Source organism: Ovis aries, chromosome 7, assembly GCF_016772045.2.
Source record: "Ovis aries strain OAR_USU_Benz2616 breed Rambouillet chromosome 7, ARS-UI_Ramb_v3.0, whole genome shotgun sequence".
NCBI lineage: Eukaryota > Metazoa > Chordata > Mammalia > Artiodactyla > Bovidae > Ovis > Ovis aries.
This window is the reverse complement of record NC_056060.1, coordinates 49713765-49734330: the sequence shown is the minus strand read 5'-3', so window position 1 is coordinate 49734330 and position 20566 is coordinate 49713765. Positions and strand designations below refer to the sequence as shown.

Sequence of the window (20566 nt, the reverse complement as noted above, 5' to 3'; positions counted from 1 at the left end):
GATATCAAATAGTATTGATACAAAATACTATGGAACCATACAGTGAACACAGTGGTTCACTGTGTTCACACAGTCATCCCCTCTGTGACTCAGGTCACAAGACCAGAATTAGGACTAGAGCTCTAGTATCTGGTTGCTGCATCTTCCTTTTGACCGTATCACTAATGCCTCTCAAGCATGTGATAGAAGCAGTCAAGTTAAATATTTGCTGAGTGCTGTAGTGGTCTTAATGTATGTAATATTACCAGTCTTCACCAACAAGTTACCTTTTAAAATCTGAACAAATCCAAGTAAGATATAACTTTATTTGAATTTTACTGAAAATTTTACTTTACACCACCATACAAAGTACCCTTTGATTATTAATGCCTGAGACACTCTTAAGACTAAGGCTAAACTCTGTCCCCTTTTACTATGCTTCTTTCAGTAAGTTTACTTCTTTTTTTGTTATTATAATATAGTGCACTGCCACCAAAGATAAATTTTAGATTTCCTTTGAGGTGGAAGATGCTCTGTATAAGGAACATTATTTGTACTGGGGATGTTTTCCTACTCTTAGATTTAACCAATGTGTGTATTGTATGGATCAGTAGTATTTTATATCAATAGTATTTGATATCAATAGTATCAATAACTATTTGTATAAACAGTATTTTGTAATCATCCTGATTACAGGAGTTCTATTATCATTCTTTCTACAGTGCCATATAGTAAAGTTATAAATAATAGAGTGAAATTATAGGCAGGCAAAATCAGCTAACAAATGATAGTCATTTGAAAAAATACATGAAACGGATTTTCCAAATCTCTGGCTTTGAAAATTTCATGCTTTGAAAATGCAGTTGTACCATGTGGTAATAAAAGCTGGTTTTCCCCTCTGAGGCTTTAAAAAAGCACTCTGCATCTAAGCAGTAAGTACTAGAGGTATGAGAACCACCTCCAGTATGGACAACAAAATAAATTACTTTAGTATATGATTCTATAAGTTTCTAGACCATATACCTTCTATACTAATGAGGTACCATTCTATAGAACAGTTAAGATTATAGAGTAAAAAGAAGTTGTCTTTTCCCTCACATGACTATAGGTTATAGATAGCAAATGGCTCTGACTCTCAGAAGAAACCAGCAATAGTTTAAGATGCATCCCTCAAACTGGTCATACTATGAGAGCTGGTGCAAAATTGTGATTTTGCATTATTGTGAAATTTTGCCATTTGATATTGGAATACATTCTTAAATAAATATGGTTATGTTATACATCATTTTAATGGCATTTCTCACTTCATGTTTCTCTGCTAATGACTCACTGTTTGCTGTTTATGTTTACTTTAGATTACAGAAATGACGTTAGACAAAAAGCAAATTCAAGCAATTTTTTAAATCCAGTACAAAATGGGTCGTAAAACAGCAGAGACAACTCACGCAACATCAACAAGAGTTTGGCCCAGGAACTGCTAGTGAACATACAGTGCAGTGATGATTCAAGAAGTTTTGCAAAGAAGACTAGAGCCTCAAAGATGAAGCTCATAGTGGCCAGCCCTCAGAAATTGCCGAGCACCAACTGAGAGCCATCACTGACGGTGATCCTCTTACAACTACATGAGAAATTGCCGAAGAACTCAACCTCAACCATCCTATGGTCATTTGGCATTTGAAGCAAATTGGAAAGGTGAAAAGGCTAGGTTACTGGGTGCCTCACGAGTGAAGTGAAGACGCTCAGTCGTGTCCGACTCGCTGCGACCCCACGAACTGTAGCCTACCAGGCTCCTCCGTCCGTGAGATTTTCCAGGCAAGAATACTGGAGTGGGTTGCCATTTCCTTCTCCAACATGAGCTGACTGCAACTCAAAAGTTTTGAAGTGTTGTCTTCTTTTATTCTACACAACGACAAACCATTTCTTGATTAGACTGTGATGTGCAATGAAAAGTGGATCGTTTACAACCACCAGTGATGACCAGCTCAGTAGGTGGACCAAGCAAAAGCTCCAAAGCACTTCTCAAAGCTAAACTTGCACCAAAAAGAGGTCACGGTCTCTGGTGGTCTGCTGCCAGTCTGATCCACTACAGCTTTCTGAATCCTGATGAAACCACTGCATCTGAGAAATATGCTCAGCAAATCGATGAGATGCACCAAAAGCTGCAACACCTGCAGCCAGCATTGGTCAACAGAAAGGGCCCAATTCTTCTCCACGACAATGCCCAACCAACACGTCGCACAACCAACATTTCAAAAGCTGAACAAACTGGGCTACAAAGTTTTGCCTCATCCACCATATTCACCTGATCTCTCACCAATCCACTACCACTTCTTCAAGCATCTTGACAACTTTTCCAGGGGAAACGCTTCCACAACCAGCAGAAAGCAGAAAATGCTTTCCAAGAGATTGTCAAATCCCGAGATGTGGATTTTTACGCTACAGGAATAAACAAACTTACTTCTTGTTTGCAAAACTGTGTTCATTGTAATGGCTCCTATTTTGATTAATAAAAATGTGTTTGAGCCTAGTTATAATGATTTAAAATTCATGGTCCAAAACCGCAATTACTTTTGTACCAAACTAATAGGACAAAAAAGCCTCAGCTAATGAAGTACCTTGTTAACTGGGAAAGAAATCTGAGAGCAAAAGCTTTGCTTCCAAGTATGTTAGAGTGATCTGGCAGTCCCAGAGAGGTCTACTGTGTCTAAACGGGACAGGTTTGTCACAGGCCTGGAGAATGACTCCTAGAAATAAAACAAGACTTAACACGCCTTCCTTAGAAAATAGATGTTTCTAGGTATTCTATCCCTGTAACATTCACCTTCTTCTTCATAAAGATGCTTGGCAGAGTCTGCATCCAAATTATTTTTGTAAGACCTGTTGCCAGTATTAATAGCAAATATTATTGTGAGTCAAATAGTACACTTTTTGAAACAGAAAAGTCCTTTTTCAAACTCTCTTAAAGCCACCACCCCCCACCCCCCTGAAAAAGGATAAAACATAAGAGGTTGATAGAAAGGGAAAGAACAGATAGCCCATGTGTACGCCATTGGGCCATATGTGAGGCATCCTCCACAGAAATTCTAGGGCTCTGTAGTTTGAAAAACACAGTTCCAGGCTTTCCCAATGGTCCAGAGGTAGACAGATTGCCCAAAATAAGCAACAATAAACACGTAAGATTCCTTAAGAATTACCAAGGAAGATAAAAGTGAAACTAAAACTGAAGTTTGTAGTGGTAAGTAGAGCTATGATGAAAAACAAAGCAGGATAAAAGGACAGAATGGAAGGAGGAAAGAAAGCGCTACTTCACAAAGGGTGGTCGGCAAGATTTCTCTGAATGGATGACATTTGAGCAGAGATTTGAATGAAATGGAGGCTCAAGAGCCATGTGGCTATGGAGCGGAGGTGGGAAGGAGCTGTGAGCAGAAGAACTACACACTGCGTGTTAGAGAAAAATCACTTGGGCTGAAGCGGTATATAGGGGGGAGGGGAGGAGATGTGGTAAGAAAACAGAACATAGCACACAGAAGAGATCAAAACCTGTGTTCAATTAATGAAGACTGGGCAGCCAGCAAGTTATTCTTTATGTGACAAACACTGTCTAAAACATTTCCACGAATATATTTCTTCAAACTAGAATATTCCCTGTGCCCGTTGTGGGAAGTGAGAGGAAGGAAGGGGACTTGTCGTCCTGCTGCACATTCTCATTCTTTCAAATCTCTCCTCTTAAAAGATAAAACTTGCCATCTCCGCCCCCATGCTCCTCAAGGATTCTACTCCCATACACATTTTTCTGCCTTCGTTACCTTTCCACATCCAGGGCGGCCTGAAGATTCAAACCCCTCCTCCAAGCCCCACTCCCGGGCTCTTCTCATTCAACTGCAACCACGCAAGCAGTTCAGGTCTCCTTTTATTTGGGTAAGTGGGTTCTACACCGAATTCTTATCCTCAGCCTCCCTCCAACTTAAGATAACGTTTCTGATGAAAAAGAGCTACTGCCATTCTGCTATAGGCAACTGTTTAACAGCTTTTTGATTTTGCATTGCTGATAGTATCAACCTCTAAAAGAAAAGGAACACAATGATGAGAACTACTCGAGATTTACTACTGATAAACTGTGAATAACTGGTTGATGATGCAGTAACAAGAACTTAAAAAGACAACACCATCACCTTATCATCATGGAGTTTGTTAAAACAAGAAATAAGTAAAAGCCTAAGAGAGAAAGTAAGTTCTAAGTTCAGCCACTCATGCTCCAGTCCGACTCTTTAAGACCCCATGGACTGCAGCACATCAGGCCTCCCTGTCCATCACCAACTCCCAGAGCTTGCTCAAACTCATGTCCATCAAGTCAGTGATGCCATCCAACCATCTCATCCTCTGACATCTCTTTCTCTTCCCACCTTCAATCTTTCCCAGCATCAGGGTCTTTTCCAAGGAGTTAGTCCTTCTCATCCGATGGCCAAAGTATTGGAGCTTCAGCTTCAACATCAATCCTTCCAATGAACACTAAGGACTGATCTCCTTTAGGATGGACTGGTTGGATCTCCTTGCAGTCCAAGGACTCTCGAGAGTCTTCTCCAGCACCACAGTTCAAAAGCGTCAATTCTTTGATGCTCAGCATTTTTTATAGTCCAACTTTCACATCCATACATGACCACTGGAAAAATCATAGCTTTCACTAGATGAACGTTTGTAGCAAAGGTTTTAATAAAGCAGATTTTTAAACATTCACAGAGAGTATGAGTAAAATCTCCTATTTGGGGACTTAAAATATATACACGTGAAGCTGAATGACTGACCATGTCTCCAAAATGTCATCCAAGTTGGACAGAGCAACCTCTGAAGTCTCTAAGATAAAAAATGTGAAAGGCTCACTGAGTTTACAGGTATGAGCAAGCTACTGCTGCAAGCAAAACATTAAAAAGTTGGAAGAGTCATGTCAGAACAATTTTATTATGGACAATTAAAATGTGTTTGTATTTTTTACATACGGGGAAAAACTAGCAAAGCTATACTCAAAAAATAACCAGGTCCTTGCATTCAATCACCACAGAATTAGTAGAGATGGTTTTTCAAAGATACTGGCCCAATATGCTCTTTTAACCAAAATGCCCAAAGATACACTGGTTATTATCATGAATCATTAGAAATTCAAACAAAAAAATGTTACTTCTTTACCATTATACCTGACTATGAAGTCCCCATATTTGAATTACTTTGAATAACTAGATCAGTGAGACCAAACAAAACTAGAGAAATTCAAAGAAGGATTACTAACGTGGACTAGGAATACTGGTAATGTTTCTCAAGATGAAAGCAGAAAGCAGCAATTAGCCACTCCCTTCCTCTAAACGCTTTTCCCCCTGGCTTCTAGGTATCACGCACTCAGGTTTCCTACTTCTCTAGGCACTCTTCAGTTTTCACACCCCCTCCTCCACTTACAACTTAAAATACTGGCATTCAGCAGCACTTCAGCAACAGGGCCCTCTTCATAAATGTTACATAACATGTTCAAAACTAAACTTCTGACTTCCCCTCAAAACTTATAGCTGTTCCAGTAGCCTATCTCAGTAAATGGCTCCAGCAGTCACTCAGCTGCTCAAACTAGAAAAAGTCATCCTCGACTCCTCTTAGGACCTCACTATATATCAATCATGCCCAATAAATTCTACCTTCAAAATCTCTCTCACATTTATCCACTCTCCTTCGTCATCTCTGCTGCTGCTGCTGCTAAGTCGCTTCAGTCGTGTCCAATTCTGTGTGACCCCATCATCTCTAGTACCATCCTAATCCAGGATACCACTTCTCATGTTCAGTTCAGTTCACTTCACTTCAGTCGCTCAGTTGTGTCTGACTCTTTGCGACCCCATGAATTGCAGCATGCCAGGCCTCCCTGTCCATCACCAACTCCCGGAGTTCACTCAGATTCACGTCCATTGAGTCCGTGATGCCATCCAGCCATCTCATCCTCTGTCGTCCCCTTCTCCTCCTGCTCCCAATCCCTCCCAGCATCAGAGTCTTTTCCAATGAGTCAACTCTTCGCATGAGGTGGCCAGAGTACTGGAGCTTCAGCTTTAGCATCATTCCTTCCAAAGAAATCCCCGGGTTGATCTCCTTCAGAATGGACTGGCTGGATCTCCTTGCAGTCCAAGGGACTCTCAAGAGTCTTCTCCAACACCACAGTTCAAAAGCATCAATTCTTCGGTGCTCAGCCTTCTTCACAGTCCAACTCTCACATCCATACATGACCACTTCTCATGAGGATGTCTTAATGCCTTTAATGTTACTCCTTTCCAAACTATTCTTCATCTGCAGCCAGACCAGACTTTTTTACCTCATAAAGTTACTAACCATTAAAAATATTCCATAGCTAAGTAAAAAAACTAACACCATGAGTTACATATACTCTCAAAGATGTGGCTCCTGCTTATGTCAGCCTAATTAGAAACCATTCTCCCTCACATCTTAGGAAGCAGACATACTGAAATTTCTTCACCTCAGTATCTTCACACATGCTATTTCCTCTGTCTAATCACCCCCTTCTTTGGTCATCCTTCCAGGATCCATTTAAAGTCATTTCCTAAGACCAGTGGCCTTCCCTGCCTTCAGACAAGATGGTATTCCCCTATGCTCCCACAGCAATCTTTTAAAACATTCTTAACATTTATCACAGATGTAATTACTAATATAATACCTCTATTTCTCATGAGTCCATAAACTCCTGAACAGTAAGAACTTCTCTTCTTCAGCTTCTCTATTCCTGCTACTGCTACTGCTAAGTCACTTCAGTCGTTTCTGACTCTGTGTGACCCCATAAACAGCAGCCCATCAGGCTCCCCCATCCCTGGGATTCTCCAGGCAAGAACACTGGAGTGGGTTGCCATTTCCTTCTCCAATGCATGAAAGTGAAAAGCGAAAGGGAAGTCACTCAGTCGTGTCCGACTCTTCGCAACCCCATGGACCGCAGCCTACCAGGCTCCTCTGTCCATGGGATTTTCCAGGCAAGAGTACTGGAGTGGGGTGCCATCGCCTTCTCTATTCCTAGCAGCTACTAAAAGTGCCTGAAAGGGAATTCCCTGGCAATCTAGTGGTGAGAACTGCACAATTCCACTGCCAGGGGCTCAGGTTCAACCTCTGGTTGGGGAACTAAGTTCCTGCAAGCCATGCGGCACAACCAAAACTAAAAGTAAACAGAAGTACCTGAAATACATTGGATGCTTAATAAATATATAAAACAATGAAAGGACTGACATAAAACATACAGTGGACTTGGTAAATTATGGCATATTAAAACTAGAGAAACATCTCTTGTAGCTTAAATAAAAATAAAGGAAATATACAATACATTTGTTCATTCAATCCAAGATTCAAAATTCCATTTAACAGAATTTGTGATTTAGGGTTTAAAAAAAGAAAAAGACAAGTACTACTACTACATAACACAATTATTTGTCTACTATTTAAGATTCCTGATATGCTAGACTTTGTGTTTATATTTGATTTGTTGTTTCAGCATTATTCTCCCAGTACAGACTATCTCAGAACCCAACTAGTGCAAAGTGACTAGGACTTAAGAAAATTTCAGAGATGCACACAACAATTCAAGTTTATCCCTAGGAACAAGTATCAGAAATACATGTCCATCTAAAAAACCAGAAAAAAGGTTGAAGAGGTTAGAATACAACCAAGTGAGGAGTCTTGGTATCCAGAAGCTACTTCAAATAGGAAGTGTATATGTGATTATCAAAGATTTTTTAAGCCTATTTAATGCTTTAATGTTTTAAAATATTATATTACTTATAAGATTTCACTGATGCTTAATAAAACAACCAAGCAGGCATATTATTACCAATAAACTAAACATATCCATTCAGCACAGTTATCTTAATATAAAGGATTTTCAGGTATAGTGAAAGGATAAACAGTCAAACAAAATCCTTACTATACTTTTAAGAGACAACACAACAACTTAGAGGGGGCTTAGTCACTTAAAGAACAGAAAAAAACAAAGCTGATTATGAATCTGAATTTAGTCTGAGTTGGGGAGCTTATTTCACAAAAAGACCATACTGCAAATCCAACATTTTAGTGTGAAATATAACTTACAACTGAGGATTGTAACTGAAGAATGAATGGGCTTTCCTACTAGGCATATACCTAATTTCTGACATTTACGTGTCTAGGTCACCGACTCCAGAAATTCTGACATTCAATATGCTATCAGATACAAGTCTGTTTTAGATCAACTTTCCAAAGAATTCAAAATAGTCAGAAAAACACTTTTACACTCTTATTTCCATTCCTTTTTCAAAAAGAGAGGAAGCTAAGTTTAAGTCTTTTAAAAAATCCATCCTCCCTTTTACATATATCCTCAGTTCAGTTCAGTTCAATCGCTCAGTTGTGTCCGACTCTTTGAGACCCCATGAATTGCAGCATGCCAGGCCTCCCTGTCCATCACCAACTCCCGGAGTTCACTCAAACTCATGTCCATCGAGTTGGTGATGCCATCCAGCCCTCTCATCCTCTGTCGTCCCCTTCTCCTCCTGCCCCCAAATCCCTCCCAGCATCAGGGTCTTTTCCAATGGGTCAACTCTTCACATGAGGTGGCCAGAGTACTGGAGTTTCAGCTTTAGCATCATTCCTTCCAAAGAATACTCAGGATTGATCTCCTTTAGAATGGACTGGCTGCTACTTAGTGCTTAAAAATATGTAAAATAAAAATGCTTCATGTTAAAATCTTATCTAAGAAGCTAAGTTCACAGCAATCAGCAGCTCTCAATTTAACTTCTTCAACACAAAATTACATGACACAACTAAGCTCTTCCTATTCTTATTTTAGTAACTAACTCAAGTAGCCAGTGTAGCCTTCAGAGCTTTTAAAAAGTATATTTGTTAGGCTTTTACTATCTGCATAAGCATAAAGAATAGGATATCTTTGAAAATCCACTGCTGAGACAGAGTGGTATAAAATGAAGTCTATGCCAAAAGACACTGTACCTGACATAAAGTAGGTCCAAAGAAATACCATTTGCCCTGCAAAATTTTTGCTCTAACTTGCTCAGATTTTATTGGAAGAGATTAAGTGGAATAGACTTTAATAGATTAAATTTAAAACCTTTCAAAATTCTGTTTTTCCATATCCATAGCAATAACATTTTTACATAATTCAAATTTATCCTGTTTCTCATGAGCTGGTATCCATTTTTACTGTCTAGATTCTTCTCCTCTTCTTAAGTGTGCTGGTTTGTCTACAGAGTTAAAAGGGTCCTGGGTTAGTATTACCCTACTCATGATATGTCAAAGATCAAGTCTAAGACGCTACCTGACTAACCCAACTCCAGTCATGGAGAATATCTATGCCTTTTACAAGTTAACTGGACCACATTGTTGACATCCTTACATATCAGAGGTTGTGAGAACCAAACTCTCAAACTGCAAAGAAAAGTTCAAATGAAGTATCAGACCGTTTATTTTTAGCAGCTTGGAAACGTGCAATTGAGGCTACAGGAATAATTATATTGGAAAAACCAGAAAAAACTATTGGTTTTAGAGTATCTTCTATATTATATGCAAATCGTATCTTAGATAGAAACGAGTTTTGATTTATTGATTATGTACCTAAAAAATTAAAGAGCCAAAAAATTACCTTATAACAGACTCAGTTCAGTTCAGTTGCTCAGTCGTGTCCAGCTCTCTGCGAGCCCATGGACCGAAGCATACCAGGCCTCCCTGTCCATCACCAACTCCCGGAGTTTAACCAGACTCATCTCCATTGAGTAGGTGATGCCATCCAGCCATCTCATCCTCTGTCATCCCATTCTCCTCCTGCCTTCAATCTTTCCCAACATCAGGGTCTTTTCAAATGAATCCACGTTTCACACCAGGTGGCCAAAGTATTGGAGTTTCAGCTTCAACATCACTCCTTCCAATGAACACCCAGGACTGACCTCCTTTAGGATGGACTGGTTGGATCTCCTTACAGGCCAAGGGACTCTCAAGAGTCTTTTCCAACACCACAGTTTAAAAGCATCAATTCTTCAGCGTTCAGCTTTCTTTATAGTCCAACTCTCACATCCATACATGATTACTGTAAAAACCAAAGCCTTGACTAGACGGACCTTTGTTGGCAAAGTAACGTCTCTGCTTTTGAGTATGCTGTCTAGGTTGGTCATAACTTTCCTTCCAAGGAGTAAGCCTCTTTTAATTTCATGGCTGCAATCACCATCTGCAGTGATTTTGGAGCCCCAAAAAATAAAGTCTGACACTGTTTCCATGGTTCCCCCATGCATATGCCATGAAGTGATGGGACCGGATGCCATGATCTTAGTTTTCTGAATGTTGAGCTTTAAGCCAACTTTTTCACTCTCCTCTTTCACTTTCATCAAGAGGCTCCTTAGTTCTTCTTCACTTCCTGCCATAAGGGTGGTGTCATCTGCATATCTGAGGTGATTGATATTTCTCCCGGCAATCTTGATTCCAGCTTGTGCTTCTTCCAGCCCAGCGTTTCTCATGATGTACTCTGCATAGAAGTTAAATAAGCAGGGTGAGAATATTCAGCCTTGACATACTCCTTTTCCTGTTTGGAACCAGTCTGTTGTTCCATGTCCAGTTCTAACTCTTGCTTCCTGACCTGCATACAGGTTTCTCAAGAGGCAGGTCAGATGGTCTGGTATTCCATCTCTTTCAGAATTTTCCACAGTTTATTGTGATCCACAAAAAGGCTTTGGCGTAGTCAATAAAGCAGAAATAGATGTTTTTCTGGAACTCTCTTGCTTTTTTGATGATCCAGTGGATGTTGGCAATTTGATCTCTGGTTCCTCTGCCCTTTCTAAACCCAGCTTGAACATCTGGAAGTTCATGGTTCACATATTGCTGAAGCCTGGCTTGGAGAACTTTGAGCATTACTTTACTAGCATGTGAGATGAGTGCAATTATTACAGACTAGATAGTGTTTAAACTTTTTGTTGTTTTTTTTTTTTTTAATTCAGTTACTTGGGTGTTACTAATATATTTTATAAAATTTTAAAGCAGAAGAGGCCTTAAACATTATCTCATCTAAACATAAAGGTTTTACTAATCAGCAAACTAAGGCTCAAAAGAAATCACTAGATAACACATGTCAGGTGACAGGGGAACACCCATCAGTCTCCAAATTACCACAATCCTCCTTTCTCTATCTAGTACAAAAAATACACACATACACACACACACACACACACACTCACACATAAGAAAAACTGAAATTTCATGATGTACATTAGTCAAACTATTATGCTATATACCTTAAATTTATACAGTGTGTGTGTGTATGCTCAGTCACTTCAATCATATCCAACTCCACAACCCTATGGACCATAGCCCACCAACCTCCTCTGTCCATGGGATTCTCCAGGCAAGAATCCTGGAGTGGATTGCTATGCCCTCCTCCAGGGGATCTTCTGACCTAGGGATCAAACCCACATCTCCTGCACTGCAAGCAAAATCTCACTTAGCCACCAGAGAAGCCCCCATGTCAATTAAATCTCAATAAAACTGCAAGGGGGAAGAAAGGGAAATGCTTTTTCATAGAATTGTCCAAAATGGCCTTTAGGCTTAAAGAACCTTGACATTTCTTCAGTGATATTTGTAAACCTGGGGTATGGTACACCCTTTTTTTCTTTTTTTGACATTGAACAAGTTTCTTTTTATTTTTTAATTAATTTGTTTTAATTGGAGGTTAATTACTTTACAATATTATAGTGGTTTCTGCCATACATTGACATGAATTAGCCATGGGTACGCCCTTTCTTTTTGAGAAACTTGGAAGACAGGATGAAAGAAGTGTGTTTGTGTGCCTAGGCATGAAAATGAACAGAACAAAGAATAACTTAAATACTGAAACATATGCACACATACTCACATACCCACACTCCAAAGAAGCTCTCTTATACCCCAAACTAACATTCTGCATATGGTGGGGTAGGAGAAGAGACTTAGTAGAAAATCTGTAACTATACTTATCGAGCTCATTTTTACAAGCATATTTCAAGGAAAAAGAGAAATAAAACTATCAGATCATCACATTTTTAACTAAAGTATGTTAGAAAGTAGTGGCAATAACCGTGTTTAAGGCACAAGCTCTGAGACACTGTGACTATACAAGTATAATAATTGAGACAAAAAAATAAAATTTCTCAATTCACATCTATTGTAGAAAATACAGTTCATGTATATAATAAACTAGATTTCTGTTAAAAGTACCTAAGATAATCACTTATACACACAATGAGGTTCCTTGGATCCAGGCTCTTTCTGAGTGCCTCAGTCAGTTCTCTCTTCTGTGAACACCAACAGCATTCTATCTGTAAAGCACCGTATCACTTTTCTTCTTATGCAATGACTGCCGTTCATCTTGCAGCTTCTATTAGGATAACTAAATAACAGCGTGTACTTGCACACTCCCTCTCAGTTACTCTAACACACATTCAAAAAAAACAGAAGGATCTAAGATTTGGTTTTGCCGTATGTTCAACATGAAATACATCATGGAGCTAATAAAAATCTAGCAAGGTAAAAGAACTGTGACATCCAAACCAAGGGCACCTAGAATCTCTACTTTTCCTTTTGGCAGGCACACCATATTTGCAATATAGCATTACATTTATTTTGAGATAGCCACTAAAAACAGGAAGGATTAATGACCGCTTACTATTTCATGATACCAATAAGAATGGGTAATTAAAATTCTGAGGTTAAGGGTCATAAAAATTTATGTGAATTGACATAATCAAAAATTTTATCTTGAACCTCAGATCCTAAAATGAACATTTTTCTCCCTGAAATCAAAGTAGACATGTAACTTGAAAGTTCTTTTTTCTATATTGATCATTGCTTTGTAACATGGAAATTAAGTAAACCACTGATTACCATTTGCAAAATACTTTTAAGTATCACAGCATTTCTTATAATCTTATTTTTCCTTCCATTAAAATCTTTCTTGAGTATCTGTAATATAAGGGCAAATAGTGGACACACTAAATAGTAGCAGGTATTTTGCCTGTGAGGAAGAAAACAGTTACAGAAAAATAAACGCATGAAAAGGAAGAGATTATCGAAGGCCAGTGGCACAGATAAGTAATTTAGAAGTTCAGAGTAAGGTGTAAATAAAGCTGCAAAAAGCAGAACTTGAATTGTGCATTAAAAGATAATCAGAATCTATTTAAGATAAATAACACAGGGAACAAACCTACACATGATATACTCAGCCATGAGAAGCTCATTCTGAATGAAACAAACACTTGATTTTGTGAAGTGGACAAAATAAGTTTAGAATTGAGCTGAATTAATTTACAAAGACAGACGGGTCTTGGTGGAGAGGTTTGACAAATGTGGTCCACTGGAGAAGAGAATAGCAAACCACTTCAGTATAATTGCCTTGAGAACCCCAAGAACAGTATGAAAAGGCAAAAAGATGGGACACTGAAAGGTGAGCTCCCCAGGCTGGTGGATGCCCAATTTGTTACTGGAGATCAGCGGAGAAATAACTCCAGAAAGAATGAAGAGACGGAGCCAAAGCAAAAACAACACCCAGTTGTGGATGTGACTGGTGATAGAAACAAGGTCTGATACTATAAAGAGTAATATTGCATAGTAACCTGGAATGTTAGGTCCATGAATCATGGCATATTGGAAGCAGTCAAATAGGAGTTGGGCAGAGTAAACGTCGCATTTTAGGAATTGGCAAACTCAAATGGATTGGAATGGGTGAATTTGACTCAGATGACCATCATATCTACTACTGCGGGCAAGAATCCCTTCAATGAAATGGAGTAGCCCTCATAGTCAACAAAAGAGTCCGAAATGCAGTACTTGGATGCACTCTCCTAAACAACAGAATGATCTCTGTTCGTTTTTAAGGCAAAGCATTCAATATAACGGTAATCCAAGTTATGCCCTGACCAGTAATGCTGAAGAAGCTGAAGTTGAATGGTTCTATGAAGACCTACAAGACCCTTTAGAACTAACACCCAAAAAACATGTTCTTTTCATTATAGGGGACTGGAATGCAAAAGTAGGAAGTCAAGATACACCTGGAGTAACAGGCAAATTTGGCCTTGAAGTACAGAATGAAGCAGGGCAAAGGCTATTAGTTTTGCCAAGAGAACGCACTGGTCATAGCAAACACCCTCTTCCAACAACACAAGAGAAGACTCTACACATGGACATCACTAGATGGTCAAACCGAAATCAGATTGATTATATTCTTTGCACCCAAAGATGGAGAAGCTCTATACAGTCAGCGAAAATAAGACCGGGAGACTGTGGCTCAGATCATGAACTCCTAATGGCCAAATTCAGATTTATAAATTGAAGAAAGTAGGAAAACCACTAGACCATTCGGGTATGACCTAAATCAAATACCTTATGATTATACAGTGGAAGTGAGAAATAGATTTAAGGGAATAGATCTAATAGACACAGTGCCTGATAAACTATAGACAGAGGTTTGTGACATTACACAGGAGACAGGATTAAGGCCACCCTTAAGAAAAAGAAATGCAAAAAGGCAAAATGGCTGTCTGGGGAGGCCTTACATATAGCTGTGAATATAAGAGAAGAATCGAAAAGTGAAGGAGAAAAGGAAAGATATACCAAGATACACCCATCTGAATGCAGATTTCCAAAGAATAGCAAGGAGAGATAAGAAAGCCTTCCTCAGTGATCAGTGCAAAGAAATAGAGGAAAACAATAAAATGGGAAAGACCAGAGATCTCTTCAAGAAAATTAGAGATACCAAGGGAACGTTTCATGCAAAGACAGGCTCAATAAAGGACAGAAATGATATGGACTGAACACAAGCAGAAGATATTAAGAGAAGAGGTGGCAAGAATATACAGAAAGACTTTTCAAAAAAGATCTTAATGACCCAAAGAAACATGGTAGTGTGATCCCTCACCTAGAGACAGACATCCTGGAATGTGAAGTCAAGTGGTCCTTAGGAAGCATCACTACAAACAAAGCATGTGGAGGTGATGGAATTTCAGTTGAGCTATTTCAAATCTTCAAAGATGATGCTGTGAAAGTGCTGCACTCAGTATGCCAGCAAATCTGGAAACCTCAGCAGTGGCCACAGGACTGGAAAAGGTCAGTTTTCATTCCAATCCCGAAGAAAAGCAATGCCAAAGAATGCTTTAACTACCACACAATTGCACTCATCTCACACGATAGTAAAGTAACACTCAAACTCCTCTAAGCCAGGCTTCAGCAATACGTAAACTGTGAACTTCCAGATGTTCAAGCTGGGTTTAGAAAAGGCAGAGGAACCAGAGATCAAATTGCCAACATCCACTGGATCATCAAAAAAGCAAGAGAGTTCCAGAAAAACATCTATTTCTGCTTTACTGACTATGCCAAAGCCTTTGACTGGGTGGATTATAATAAACTGTGGAAAATTCTGAAAGAGATGGAATACCAGACCACCTGACCTGCCTCTTGAGAAACCTGTATGCAGGTCAGGAAGCAAGAGTTAGAACTGGACATGGAACAACAGACTGGTTCCAAACAGGAAAAGGAGTACGTCAAGGCTGTATATTCTCACCCTGCTTATTTAACTTCTATGCAGAGTACATCATGAGAAACGCTGGGCTGGAAGAAGCACAAGCTGGAATCAAGATTGCCGGGAGAAATATCAATCACCTCAGATATGCAGATGACACCACCCTTATGGCAGGAAGTGAAGAAGAACTAAGGAGCCTCTTGATGAAAGTGAAAGAGGAGAGTGAAAAAGTTGGCTTAAAGCTCAACATTCAGAAATCTAAGATCATGGCATCCGGTCCCATCACTTCATGGCAGATGTATGGGGAAACCATGGAAAGAGTGAAAGACTTTATTTTTTGGGGCTCCAAAATCACTGCAGATGGTGATTGCAGCCATGAAATTAAAAGAGGCTTACTCCTTGGAAGGAAAGTTATGACCAACCTAGACAGCATACTCAAAAGCAGAGACGTTACTTTGCCAACAAAGGTCCGTCTAGTCAAGGCTTTGGTTTTTACAGTAATCATGTGTGGATGTGAGAGTTGGACTATAAAGAAAGCTGAACGCTGAAGAATTGATGCTTTTAAACTGTGGTGTTGGAAAAGACTCTTGAGAGTCCCTTGGCCTGCAAGGAGATCCAACCAGTCCATCCTAAAGGAGATCAGTCCTGGGTGTTCATTGGAAGGAGTGATGTTGAAGCTGAAACTCCAATACTTTGGCCACCTGATGCGAAGAGTGGACTCATTTGAAAAGACCCTGATGCTGGGAAAGATTGAAGGCAGGAGGAAAAGGGGACAACAGAGGATGAGATGGCTGGATGGCATCACCAACTCAATGGAGATGAGTCTGGTTAAACTCCGGGAGTTGGTGATGGACAGGGAGGCCTGGTGTGCTCTGGTCCATGGGGTCGCGAAGAGTCGGACACATCTGAGTGACTAAACTAAACTGAACCGAACTGAACAAAGAATCTTGATAACCAAGGTAAGAAATCTGGCTAACAATCATTAATTAAAGACTCTAGAGCAGTGAGTTGACATGAAAAAGGAAGCATTTAAGGAAAAGTCATCTTTTAGCAGTACTTAGGATAATGTTAAGAATAAATGAAATGGAAGCTGGGAAACCTATTAGGAGTTGAATAATAAATCAGGGTCACACCTGTAGAAAAAGTACAAAAGGAATAGGTTTATTCATTACAGCACGCAAAGCAGAAAGTCTGCTAAAGAATACTTAAAAGATTTTGTATTTAGATACAAAAAGTACTTAGGTACTCCTTTCAAGGCTGTATATTATCACTCCTTTCAAGGCTTATTTAACTTTATGCAGAGTACATCATGAGAAACACTGGGCTGGAAGAAGCACAAGCTGGAATCAAGATTGCCAGGAGAAATATCAATCACCTCAGATATGCAGATGACACCACCCTTATGGCAGAAAGTGAAATAGAACTAAGGAGGCTCTTGATGAAAGTGAAAGAGGAGAGTGAAAAAGTTGGCTTAAAGCTCAACATTCAGAAAATGAAGATCATGGCATCCGGTCCCATCACTTCATGGCAAATAGATGGGGAAACAGTGCAAACAGTGGCTGACTTTATTTTTTGGAGCTCCAAAATCACTGCAGATGGTGACTGCAGCCATGAAATTAAAAGACGCTTACTGTTTGGAAGGAAAGTTATGATCAACATAGACAGCATATTGAAAAGCAGAGACATTACTTTGCCAGCAAAGGTCCGTCTAGTCAAGGCTTGGTTTTTCCAGTAGTCACGTATGGATGTGAGAGTTGGACTATAAAGAAAGCTGAAGAGCAGAAGAATTGATGCTTTTGAACTGTGGTGTTGGAGAAGACTCAAGAGTCCCTTGGACTGCAAGGAGATCCAACCAGCCCATTCTGAAGGAAATCAGTCCTGGGTGTTCATTGGAAGGACTGATGTTGAAACTGATACTCCAATATTTTGGCCACTTGACGCGAAGAGTGGATTCATTTAAAAGACCCTGATGCTGGGAGGAATTGGGGGCAGGAGGAGAAGGGGAGAACAGAGGATGAGATGGTTAGATGGCATCACCGACTCGATGGACATGAGTTTGGGTAGACTCCGGGAGTTGGTGATGGACAGGGAGGCCTGGCGTGCTTCGGTTCATGGGGTCTCAAAGAGTCAGACACAAAAGAGCGATTGAACTGAACTGAACAGATGAAGAAAAAAATACAGGTTTTTGAGTCAGCCACATCTGGGTCAAATCTGTGCTAATAACTTTTTCTTTGGCCGCACTGTACAGCACACAGGATTGTACTTGCTGGACCAGGGGAAGTCCCTGCATTACATAACTTTAAAGAAGCTATTTTCTCTGAGTCTTAAGTTTCCTTGGAAATAAAACAATGTACCTTGTTTGGATTTTGAGAGAGTAAATGAGAAAATACATATAAGGCATCTATGTCCTTGTACGTGGAACACAACAGCACTAAATAATTGTGATTTTTACCTCTCTCTCTTGGCTCCCGGCTCTTATTCCTTAACACTACTGAGAATTAAGCAGTACAGAAGGTCATCTGTGTACAAGTTGTCATTTTAGAACTGATAAAATTGAATTAATGAGAAATTAAATGACATTCAATGGCCTACAACCAGCTACCTTCCCTGTTGGACCAGAGAACAGATATATAGGCCATAAAACACATAAATAATAGTTGGAAATCACAAACACACTCTTCTTTAAAGACATATCCTCTAATAATACAACTGAGGATCTAAGTCATGAACTTAAAAACATTTAAATGTGACTATTTCCTTAACAATATAAAAAGGCCAATCTGTTTTAAAAGAAAACAATTTTTAATGTACACACCAAATTTCAGTGTTGGCTGAATTTACAAATGGGGACCTTTCCATTAGAGAAGGAAAATGAAAGGTATAAATTTCCTCTCTTAACATACATTGAATACACTGGAATTTCAGACATAATCAGCAATAAATTTACTTACCTTCCATGAGCATGGAAATCTAGGCGTAAAAACTGGTCCTCATGCGAGACTGCTCTTTTGGCACGCTGGTGTTTTTGGTGTAATGAATCCACATCATATGATAATCCTTCATAATGTCTAATGTATTTATTTAAAGGATTTCCATACTGACCTACAAAAAATAAACAGTTTGAATTAATATCTTCTTATGGTTTATTCTAGTTCTAAAATGATTCCACAATTATTTTGTATTAAACAACTATTTTACCAATCTTAATACTTTATTTTCATAAACATTTTAAAGTTTTTTGTTTGTTTGTTTGTGGTCACATCATACAGCACATGGGATCTTAGTTTCCTGACTAGGGATCAACCCCGTGCTTCCTGCAAGTGGAAGCAGAGTCTTAACCACTGGATCACTAGGGAAGTCCCTAAAAGCTTATTATAATGGGAATTTTAACCACTCACACAAGTTTTGATGTTAGCCATAGGTTTGTCTAGGATGTCCTTAATCAAGCTGAGGAAGTTTTATACTTTGCTGATAAAAACTACCAGGAAGAGATGTTGATTTTTGTCTATATCTATTAAGATGATTATAATAGATGATCAATAAAGGCCTACTCTATAGCACTAGGAACTATTCCTATACGGGAAAAGAATTTGAAATATATATACATATATTTATGAATAAATGAATCACTTTGACATACACCTGAAACTAACACAACATTGTAAATCAACTATATTGCAATAAAAATAAGTACATTTTTAAAATTACTTATTTTTAAAAGTAACTTGAAATACTTATTTTTAAAATTACTTATAAAATAAAGTAATTTTTTTAAAAGAGGACTGTATGTTTTCTTTCTTTTTAGTTTATTAATATGTGAAATCAAACTGACTTAGTCTCATGGGCCGAAGAACTAAACAGACATTTCTCCAAAGACGACGTACAGATGGCCAACAGACAGATGGAAAGATGTTCAACATCGCTAATTACTGGGGCTTCCCTGATGGCTCAGCAGGTAAAGAATCCACCTGCCAATGCAGGGACACAACTTCCCAGACCCCCAGTCTGGGAAGACTCCATATGCTGCAGAGCAACTAAGCCTGTGTAACACGACTACTGAGCCCATGTTCTAGGGACCCCAAGCCTCAGCTACTGAGCCCGCACGCCCTAGAGCCTGTGCTCTGTAAGAGACACATCACAGCAATGAGAAGCCCTGGTATCACAGCAGTGGGTAGCCCCCCACCCTTTCCCTCCACTAGAGAAGACCCACAAGAGGCAAGGGATATGAAGTGAAACCGAAAACAAATACTATATTTTAAAAACTTTAAGGTCTACAAATAACAAATGCTAAAGAAGAGGGAACTCCCCTACACTGTCGGTAGGAATGTTAGTTACTGCAACAGATACGGAGAATAGTATGGAGAGTCCTCAAGAAACTGCAACTAGAATTTCCATATGATGCAGCAATCTTACTCCTGGACATATATTTGTACAAAACTGTAATTCAGGAATATACATGCACACCTATATTCACAGCAGCACTATTCACCACAGTGAATACGGACATGGACAACTTAAATGTCCCTCAACAGATAAATGAATAAAGCTGTGGTATATATATATATACAATGGAATCTGACAGCTATAAAAGAGAGCAAAGTAATGCCATTTGGAGCAACATGGATAGAACCTAGAGAATATCATAGTAGGTGAAGTTAAGTCAGAAAAAGAAAGACAAATACCATATGATACCGCTTATATGTGGACAGACTCACAGACACAGAGAACAGACTTGAGACTGCAAGGGTGGGGAGGGGAAGGGAAGGATTAAGTGGGCGCTTGAGGGGAGCAGAGGCCAACCATTATATACTAAGAGATAACAAGGTCCTGCTGTATAGTATAAGGAACTCTATTCAATATCCTATGATAAACATAATAGGAAAGAATTTTTTAAAAAGACTGCATATATATATATATGTATATATACATGGCAGTAAAGTGAAAGTGAAGTCGCTCAGTCGTGTCCGACTCTTTGCGACCCCATGGACTGTAGCCCACCAGGCTCCTCCGTCCATGGGATTCCCCAGGCAAGAATACTGGAGTGGGTTG

At 39.2% G+C, this 20566-nt stretch overlaps 1 protein-coding gene across 1 annotated transcript in view; it reads right to left on the bottom strand.

Moving 5' to 3' along the window:
- The window catches only part of ADAM10 (ADAM metallopeptidase domain 10), a 136038-nt gene that overhangs the window by 79657 nt on the left and 35815 nt on the right, over positions 1-20566 (bottom strand). Inside the window, exon 2 of the mRNA XM_004010565.6 lies at positions 18469-18619. Within this exon, the coding sequence (XP_004010614.1) occupies positions 18469-18619 (151 nt within the window). The remainder of the gene's footprint in view (positions 1-18468; positions 18620-20566) is intronic.